General features: G+C 37.6%; 4 protein-coding genes across 7 annotated transcripts in view; 2 read left to right on the top strand and 2 right to left on the bottom strand.

The window, feature by feature from the left end:
• Positions 1-6,976, bottom strand: part of LOC129793153 (serine/threonine-protein kinase N) — a 48,158-nt gene extending 41,182 nt beyond the window's left edge. For 3 of the 4 annotated variants that reach the window (XM_055832868.1, XM_055832866.1, XM_055832865.1), the window contains exon 1: positions 6,551-6,962. In XM_055832868.1, coding sequence (XP_055688843.1) covers positions 6,551-6,577 — 27 coding nt within the window. In that variant the 5' untranslated portion in view covers positions 6,578-6,962. Of the gene's footprint in view, positions 1-6,550 lie in introns of all 4 variants that reach the window. The other variant, XM_055832872.1, reaches the window with a different exon arrangement.
• LOC129793173 (uncharacterized) overlaps positions 1-10,120 on the top strand; it is a 1,136,769-nt gene that overhangs the window by 609,847 nt on the left and 516,802 nt on the right. The gene's annotated exons all lie outside the window — the stretch shown is intronic.
• LOC129793249 (chromatin accessibility complex 16kD protein-like) lies at positions 7,131-7,754 on the bottom strand. The gene is made up of 2 exons (XM_055833080.1): positions 7,531-7,754; positions 7,131-7,470 (listed from the first exon to the last, which is right to left on the bottom strand). The coding sequence occupies exons 1-2, from the start codon at positions 7,648-7,650 to the stop codon at positions 7,147-7,149; spliced, it is 444 nt and encodes a 147-aa protein (XP_055689055.1). The 5' UTR covers positions 7,651-7,754; the 3' UTR covers positions 7,131-7,146.
• LOC129793187 (tyrosine--tRNA ligase, cytoplasmic-like) lies at positions 7,778-9,988 on the top strand. The gene is made up of 2 exons (XM_055832987.1): positions 7,778-8,865; positions 9,348-9,988. The coding sequence occupies exons 1-2, from the start codon at positions 7,859-7,861 to the stop codon at positions 9,913-9,915; spliced, it is 1,575 nt and encodes a 524-aa protein (XP_055688962.1). The 5' UTR covers positions 7,778-7,858; the 3' UTR covers positions 9,916-9,988.

The following is a 10,120-nucleotide window of genomic DNA, read 5'->3' on the forward strand; positions in this document are numbered from 1 at the left end:
TGCCTTTCTCAACCATATTCGTTTTGTACAATTTTTTTTGCACACCTCCAGCATACTTTTACTTTCTTTTCTCACGTAAGAAAGTGCTGCACCTCACAGGAGGAGTGAAAAAAATTATAAAAAAAGAAGAAAAAAAAAACCACCTCCCGGCTAAGGGAAAAGACGAAGACAATAATTGAAGTTACTGCGAAGAAGAAGTCTTATCACTTCCCATCACTTAGCACCGTTTAATTAACGATTGTGCATGTGCGGCACCAAGCCAAATATGACCGTGCCATTGATGATAGATTTGAGAAGAAACTCCAGCATAAGAGAGTGAAATTTCCTTCTTTTGAGCAATTCATCATTGGTCATGGGATCAAGTTCTTGTTTTTTTTTCTTTAATTTCCTTACAAACCGTCTTTTTCTCATGCTCCATAAGAAAATTGTGTATACAACACGTACGTGTTGGTGCAACCATTAAAGGCTGAATAATATTAATTGACCCCTAAAGTCAGCTTTGAAGCAAACTTTAGCAAATTACTAATCCGCACTAAATTGCCGGAAATAGATTTTTTTCTTGCCTTTTCCTCACTTAAAATTAATGATTCATGCTGAAGCATCTGTGCTATTGTCGCTGTAATTTGTATGTAAGTTTAAAAAAAAATTGATAAAATAATATAAATCATTTTTGCAATCTGGACAAAAGAATTATATACGCACACATTTTTTTTCCTCTCTTATATCTCTTTATGTTGCAGAAAAAAAATCAATTGAGATGGGAAAAAGTATTTTCCTCACTCCACAGAGCGCACAATTGATGTTTAATTTGTAAAAGAAGAAGTGTAGGTATCAGACAATGCGTACACAGATAGTTTTCTCGCAATTTGGTTGAGTGCAGGCGCAAGAAAAGCGTAAAATTGGACAAAAATTTCAATTTTTATCCCATCTTTTTCTCCATCTCTCGGAGTGCGCCACACACATCAATTTCAAACATAACTCAATACTCCATAATACTTGTAATTTTCTTTTCATTGTTTCGCTTTTTTTCTTGCTTTAAATCTAATTTTTCTTCTGCGTGGGTACATTGAAAAAAAAAAAAAAGAAAACTTGAGGTTAAACATGATTTAATTTTATTATGTTGGTACAGGGAGAAATTCTTCATTGATTGCATTGTCTGATTCACATCTATATAATAAAGAAAGGCCTGTTTGTTGGTAATCGTCGTTCCGACTTTTCTATACAAATCCACACCGTTTGTCCGATCGCGATGAAATTTGGTACAGAGGCTCCTTATAACAGGCGGTTTCAGATGGCCGTATTCATTTTCCCCCCAAAGCCCCCCTTCAGGTAGCCCCCATAGAGATTTCATGCAGTTTTTGCAAATTTTTGAATTTGGCGCCTAAAGTGTTGTATGAAATTGATTTCTTCTCTTTGCAAATTTTTTCTTTTTCGTTCGATGAGAGCTTCCCATCTATATAATAAAGAAAGGCCTGTTTGTTGGTAATCGTCGTTCCGACTTTTTTATACAAATCCACACCGTTTGTCCGATCGCGATGAAATTTGGTACAGAGACCCCTTATAACAGGCGGTTTCAGATGGCCGTATTCATTTTCCCCCCAAAACCCCCCTTCAGGTAGCCCCCATAGAGATTTCATGCAGTTTTTGCAAATTTTTGAATTTGGCGCCTAAAGTATTGTATGAAAATGATTTCTTCTCTTTGCAAGTTTTTTCTTTTGGGTTTGATAAGTGGCCCAAATCTGCCTTTAAACCATCACAATTTATTTTCTCTCTAAAATTTGCGCGAAGCGCAACAAATCCCCGCGAAGCGGGGCGAGGTAAATTGGAGCGAAGCGACAATTTACCTCGTAATTTAAATATTTTTGAGGAATGTTTTTTTCTTCAATAAAATTTTAATCATAAATTGTAATAAATTTGTCGAAGTCATGTAATCTTTTAACATTTCAATTTATTTGCAATAAATTTAAATGTTATGAGAAGCTTTAACGAGAAAGATTTTTTTTTATTTGTAGTTAAAGTTGGAAAAGTATTGCTTATGACTAGAAGACAGAAGAAATTAGCATAATTGCTAGCGTGTCAGTTAAACACAAAGATTTACTCAGGTTCAAATCTTGAGAATTTCGGTTAAAAAAATCTCTTTTTTTTTTCAACGCGAATTTTATTTAAATAGGCATGAAGAGGTTATTTGATTTATCCTTTTTTAATTGTCAAAAAACGATAAAAATTATAACCTATTAGAAAAATTAAGCAGAGATGATAGGACCAAAAAAGATAAAATTTATTCTCCTTTTTTAAGGAAAAAAAAATTAGCATAATAGTAAGCACGTCAGTTCCTTCATGAATTTACTCACGTAAAGATCAAATTATTTTTAAGTTAGAACAATCTTTTTCTCAAAATTAAATTAAAAGAACTGCATGAATAATTTATTTCTTTTACTTTTCAATATTCTAATAAAAAGGTTGGTCAAAGGTGGTTAAATTATTTATTATTAATTATAATTATTTTTTAAAATCATTTCTAAGGTTCTAAAGATTTTAATCAAAACATTTTTGAGTAAGAGAAATTATTAGCATAATCATTAGCGTGTCAGTTTAGCACGAAGAAATCCATGGGTTCGAATCTCGATATTTTCAGTTAGAAAACTCTTTTTTTTCTCAACCTTAAACAGATAAAATTGCAAATTCAACTTCTTTTGAATTTAAACATTAAATTTTAGCATAAGAAGACACGAATTCGTATGAATTTTCCCATTTAGCAGTTAATTGAACAAAAATAACTTTTATCTAAAACGCCAACCCCACGTAAAGCTTTTAACTGCAATACTTTTTTTTCTTCTTATCTTTTATACCATGAGAGATATTATGGATATTGTAATGTTTTTATTGCTTCTCTCTTGCACTTGTTGAAAATGACAGAATTTCTATTTCAATTCCCGGAATTCGCGCAAAGCTCTCACCTTATCTATGCGGTGCCACGATAAGTGATAAATGGTGTAAAACACATTTAATCCGGGGGTGTTTGTGATTAGCCTTATGTGGAGAAATAAATTTTCTCTCACCTCCATTTTTTCTCGAAGCATTTTCTCAAATGGCAACATTCAATACAGTGTGGGGCCTCGTTTGAGTCTCAATAAAACTTGAGAAAGAAAGATCTTTGTTTTTTTCCTTTAATTTTTGAACAAGTCAATAAATCGTCTTCCAATCACTTTTGTGTGTACAAAAGTTTTGTGTGTAAATTGAGTATATTTTTCTCTTCACTCTCGTTTATAATTTCTTCTTTTTTTCATGTTGCTCTTTGGAGTTCTTCTTCTTATGCTCTCTCTGTGTGTAACATACACAGTCCATCTTCTAATATTACATATACATTGAATTTTGTAACCAATTGCTTTTATAGTTTTTCGGAATAAGAAAGAAAGGGGTTGTGTGGATGAGGAAGAAAGACATTGGCATGTGGTTTGTATTTTATTTTATTATATACCTTATACTGTTTAGTTATGGAGAATGTATATGTATACTTATGTACATATATTCTTCATTTTAAACACTGCTACTTTACAACTGTATTTAATTCTTTAAAAGTCAGCATGGCTATATATATTTGTTCAGAGAGCTTCAATCCCGTTCATCTGTCTTGTCCAACATTTATATTACTCTATGAAATTGACTTTCAGCACCGCGCAACATGCGCCCAAACAGAAGCTCCACAATCACATGAGCATCAAACATAACGCATCGCATTGGGAAATTGGAAGAGTTGGAGAGATTTGTTGGATACTCAAGTGGATGAGAATGGCATGGATGCGATGGAGATGCATCAGGAAATGATGGAGTTATTCACGATTTCAGCTGCCGGCATCATCCATAAGCTAATTTTCTAACGCATTGCAATCACATTCACGTGGATCTTTTTTTTAATCACTCAGTCAGCTTCTTCTTCATCTTTCACGAGAGCTATCTCGCTATGTGCCATCGCACAAAGGGGCAAAGGAATGAAGGAGAGATGATGATGATGTCTTAAGTTGCCTCTGATGAAATCGGCCCCCCATCCCCACAATGAAACCTAATGAGTTTACCGCGAAGAAGCATCTCACGACTGAATGCGGTAGTGCGCAGTAAAAGTGTATCTTTTGGCGTCACGAGAAAATTCAACTATAGAGCGCAAAAATTTTTCAGGAAGATGATTTTTCCCTCGCTCATCATCTTCACTTTTCCTTCTTCACTTCTTTTGCAATATGAAGAAATTGTTGCGATGCCCCCGACCATGCAAGAGAGCACACAAAAAAATTCTCTCACATCGCAACAAAGCTCATACTCACAAGATAAAAAATAATCCATCATGCGCAAGTTGGAACCAACCATGGAAATTATTGGCAGTGTTCCATTTCCACAACACCCCAGAAGAAGAGAGAAGAAGCAAAAAAAAATGTTTCAGAAGAAATGTTGACACCACTCTATGCTTCCAACACAGGAAATTCCTCCTTGAAATTCACACCAAATTATTATGAACATTTCGCGCATCTTCCGATTCACATTGTTGAGCAATTTGCTATTTTTCTCCACTTGCAGCACTTGATGGCTGTTGATGAGAGCAAATTGAGGACACTTTGGCCTAGCCAGACAGATAAAATGCAATATAGATGAGAAAAAATTCATAATAATAAAGTTTGCATCTCATAAACTTTCAAATGCAGCATTCCCAAGCAATTTTAGGGCGCACAATGCAATGAAAGTTTTCCTTACGAATGGATAAAGTAAAAGAAAAAGAAATTGTCATATCTGTGAAATTTTATTCTATTCAAATTAACCTTGCAGTCTGAATCACGTTGTGACGTAGAAGAAGAAAATTAGCCAATGAGAACTCTTTGCTAGAATTGATCAGCCAATCAGAGGGAGCTCTTCAGAGACAGATTCTTCTTCTTCTTTGTCTCTATTTCATATGAAACAGTTTTTAAGATCTTGATTTAAATTAACTTATTTTTCGTAAGATTTTGGCACTAGATTTATTCCAATTGAATGTTAATTTATTAAAAAAAAAAACCTTTTAAACTATTTGAAATAATTTTTTTGATTTTTTTTAAAGATTATAGGCGTAATAAGAAAAAAATTAAAACTTTGTCCTAATCTTATTTAAATTCTTATTTGTTTAGAATGTACTATATCTAAAAAATCAATTAAGAATTATTATAAAAAGTCCTACAACTGAGAAGTTTAAGATTCCTTTAATCCTTTAACGTCCAACGTGAAACATAAAAACATTGAAACATGAGCTCTTTTATCGCGATTTTTATTGTATGAATTTTTTTTAGAGGACTTTTCTTACTCAGAACGTCTTCTTTGACCCCTTATACGTGAATTTGATGCATTTGTAACATGGAAAAACAATTACATTCATAAATAATTGAAAAAATAAAATGTTTCACGTTTGGGTCAGCGTATGACCCAAAAAACCTTAATGGGTTAAATTATTCGAATTTTCTGCCGTTTTCTCAGAAAAGTAGATATAAAAGTTGGCGGCAGATGCAAAATAATTTATAAGCCAAATAAATCTATTTTTGCTCCATTCTTATTCATTTGCAAATCCCTAAAATTTTAATTCTTTGTATTTTTAAGTATAATTTTTCTTCTCTTTTATTAATTTAAATTAAAGTAAAAAAAAGATTGATTAAACTCTGACCTCAAGAACATTTAATTCTTGAAATCTTATAAGAAAATGCTTCATTTAACCCAGAATTAAAGCTTTACAATTGTCTAACGAATTCATTGTCCTTTCGATCATTTTCCTTTAATTACATAAATCGATAAATAAGAATAATTAACAAAGAAATGAATAATTTTATTGAACAAAATGTAAAAAAAAACAAGAAAAACTTCACGTACACAGCTTCGAAGGGCTTGATTAAAGTTTAAGGCGTGTTTGATGACTCATACCAATTCATGCGCAATGACAAATACATTTACAAAGACTCATGGGATATCTCCATAGATACCCTGACGCATTTACCTTGCATCCTGACCAAGAATTGCTGCTGCCTCTGTTGCACGGAAAATTGCAACTTCTGAAGCAACAAGACGCAATCTTGGGCGTTTTCTTGCACACACAGCATTCACACATGAGAATTTCTTACAAAATCTTTAGCAGCTAATTGCGTCTTTCCCACGGATTGAGCAGCAGCAGCTCTTCTGACCCAAGGAGGGAGAGAATTCCTCATTCAGAGTCTTTTGCCTTTTTGGCAATTCTCAAGGTAGTGTTGTCAATTCAATATGGAATTGTTGTTTTGCTTCTTTGGGTGGAGGAAGAGCCGAAAAACAGGTGCACGAACTTGAGATTGCGGAGGGCACACACGCAAAAAAAAGCCCCCGTGAAACTTCCGGAATGAGCGTGAAAGAAGAAATCCCATAAAGAAGTGCTTAGAACATGCGCTTTCCCTGTTTTTTGGGTGAAATTTTGAACCATGCTGAGGCATTCTTGGGGCGTGAATAAAACGGTATAAATAGGAAAAGTGTGGAGATGGAGAAGATCCGTCTTCTCGTCGTCGCACAACTTTCTTACCTGATAGTAAGAAGAATCCGCCGCCATCTTGCAGTCCTTGAGTTTGGATGATGAGAAATCTCAAAGTTGAGCCGTACCCAGCTGCCTGTTGCTCCACCAAATCAACTTCCCTCACTACTTGACCATCCACCTTTTGCCACCACAAACTCCCTCCGTAAGCGGATGTGCGGAAAAATGCGCAGGATGGGGTGTTTTTGGTGCGCCACACACTCTCTATTCACAAAACACAATTTCTTCACAACTTACAGCTGCACCAACAACAAATACGTATTCCTGGATGTTCTGAGCAAGGTTACAGGCACATTTTACGTGTGGAAAAACAAAATAATTGACCAAAAAAGGGAAAAGAAAATCCTCGGCGACAAAAACGCACCGAAAAGTATTGTTGTCAAAATTCCTACCACCTTGAAGTTTTTCTTTTGAGACAATTACGGAATCTCGAATCGTCGACTATTAGCTGCGATGACGCAAATGCCCCGCCATAACCTCAAAATTCCAAAATTCCCAACAAAATTTTTATCTTTACAAAAAAAATAATTAATTTTATTCACGATTTAGAGAAAGTAGAAAATATGTTCTAATGCTACAAGAGATTCTTAATTCTTAACCTCCACAACACTCGCACTTGAAATACTAATCGCATCGTCGGCATTCCCGCTGTCTGACGAGCAAACAGATGAAGATTCATCATCATCTGAGATTTCCTGGACATTCTCCTCTTCGCTCTTCCGCAGTAGCTCCCTGTACTCCTTCACCGTGATCTTTTTGGGTATCATTTGCTGCAGGAATTCCAACTTGGATTCACTCTGAACGTATTCTGCCAGTGATTTGTAGTCTACATTCTTTGCTCCACCAGCTCCTCCTTTCTGCTTCTCGCACTCCTTCAGGGCATTCTGTACGAGTTCACCAATAAAGAGTTCCTGAAAAAATGAAGCGTATTTAGTGTGGAAAACTCGAATTTCCCGCAATTTCTTTCTCACAGTTGACTTGCTAACGAGCTGAATGGCTTCTGCAGTAATTGATCCCACATCTGCAGAACTTTTCATTATTGTTCGAATCTTATTAACCGAAATAATGGTTTTTGCTTGATTTTCACTCATTTTGCGAGTGATTTTTCACGGAATTTCCCTCTAAAAAGCCGCGATTTTATTTTTAGAAACCTTAAAAACAAAAACAAACGCACGTCAGGAGGCTGTTTTATTCCGAAAGTTTTCCGGAAGGCGCGGGATGTGTGTGAGAAGTGAGGTTAGGTAATGCGTTATTTCGGGTTTTAGTGTGAAAATTTCATCACAGTGAACGTGGCTCAAAATGAGTGAAAGTTGGGAAGAAAAAAAGCACCTAATCACCCGGAATTTGCAGGAGACATTGGGTGAGGATAAGCTGGTGCAATTCCTGAAGGAAGGGCGTGATGTTAGAATCTACTGGGGAACAGCAACAACGGGAAAACCCCATGTTGCCTACTTTGTGCCCATGTCCAAAATTGCGGACTTCCTGAAGGCTGGATGCGAGGTGACGATCCTCTTTGCTGACCTTCACGCCTACTTGGATAACATGAAAGCCCCCTGGGCACTGCTGGAGCTCCGTGTGAAGTACTACGAGGCAGCAATAAAGGCAATGCTGCAATCCATTGATGTGCCCCTGGATAAGCTAAAATTCGTCAAGGGGACAGACTATCAGCTGTCCAAGGAGTACACACTGGATGTGTACAGATTGACCTCAATGGTGACGCAACACGATGCAAAGAAAGCCGGTGCAGAGGTGGTTAAGCAAGTGGAGTACCCCCTCCTCTCTGGGCTCCTCTACCCTGGTCTCCAGGCACTCGATGAGGAATACCTCAAAGTTGATGCTCAGTTCGGGGGTGTAGATCAGCGGAAGATCTTCACGCTGGCCGAAAAGTACCTCCCACAGTTGGGCTATGCGAAGAGGATTCACCTGATGAATCCCATGGTTCCGGGACTTGCGGGTGGGAAGATGTCATCGTCGGAGGAAGATTCCAAAATTGATCTTCTCGACACGCCAGCTACGGTGAAGAAGAAACTCAAGCGAGCCTTCTGTGAACCCGGAAATATTCAGGACAATGGATTGCTCTCCTTTGTAAAGCACGTCCTGTTCTCACTCTTCCCGGACGGTGAGGGTTTTCTCGTGACACGTAAACCCGACTTTGGCGGTGACACCACTTATGCCACATATGAGGAACTTGAGGTGGCTTTTGCAAAGGAAGAAGTTCATCCGGGTGATCTCAAGGAAGCCGTTGAGCGCTACATTAATCGCCTTCTAGATCCCATCCGGAAGACTTTTGAGAGTCCTGAACTCAAGTAAGTTGATTTTTAGCCTCAGCGGAATGCCTTGAACTTGCATAATTGCGATGAACTTTGCACTGATAAAAATTCAGCAACTTGAAGTTTGTACACTTTTCTTCCCGGAACGGTTTGATATGTTCCCGGAAAGTGCCATAAGTACCTGGAAGTTGTGCAGTGATCCTGCCCATTGCATGAGGAAGTTTCTAAGGGATCTTAGGAACTTCCTTTTCAGCACCCGGCTGATCCTTGTGTCATCTTTAGGTCAAAATCAGAGCCTTTAAAAACGCTTCAGGAAGATGATTTCCTTAATGAACAGATTTTGACACCTAAATGGAATCAAGGATCAACCGGGTGTGGAAAAGGAGGTTCCTGAGAACCCTTAGAAACTTCCTGATGTATTGGGCAGGATGAATGTACAACTTTCAGTCACTTATAGCACTTTCCGGGATGCTAAAAAATTCTTGATAAGAAAAATGAATAAATTCCTTTTGGTATAGGAAACTCTCAGAGGAGGCCTACCCAGTGCCGGGAAAGGCAAAGAATGCCTCCAAAGCACCGCAAGCTGAGATGGAAGATGGCCCCCATCGATTGGATATGCGCGTTGGGCGTGTTGTTGAGGTGAAAAAGCATCCGGATGCTGACACGTTGTACGTGGAGTCCATTGATGTGGGTGAGCCAACGCCAAGGACCATCGTGAGTGGTTTGGCGAACTTTGTGCCCCTCGAGGAGATGCAGAATCGTCTTGTTGTCGTCCTTTGCAATCTCAAGGCAGCCAAGATGCGTGGTGTTGAATCTCGTGGGATGGTTCTCTGCACCTCCAATGCTGATCACACAGACGTCGAGCCACTCTGTGTCCCCGCGACATCTCAGCCAGGCGACCGGGTGACCGTTGAAGGCTTCTCCGGGCAGCCGGATGAGCAGCTCAATCCCAAAAAGAAAGTCTGGGAGCGCCTTCAAACTGATCTAAAAACCAACGCCGCCGGGGAAGCCACATGGCAGGACAATGTGCTCACTACACCGGCTGGGCGGGTCACGAGTCGACTCACGTGCGCCACGATCAAATAAATTCTCTTTTTGCATTTTTCCGCCACACCTTAAAACAAATTTTTATGAATAAATAAAAATTCTCCGAAATGCATTTTATTTTGCCTTTTATTCAATTTCTTTTCTCATTTTATTTCCTTTCTGCTTGATTCTTTAAATTACAAATCATTTTTTTTACTAAACTATTTTTTTTTATTCATTAAAAGAAAAGATTAAAAAACAACGA

This window comes from Lutzomyia longipalpis, chromosome 3 (genome assembly GCF_024334085.1).
Source record: "Lutzomyia longipalpis isolate SR_M1_2022 chromosome 3, ASM2433408v1".
Taxonomy (NCBI): Eukaryota; Metazoa; Arthropoda; class Insecta; order Diptera; family Psychodidae; genus Lutzomyia; species Lutzomyia longipalpis.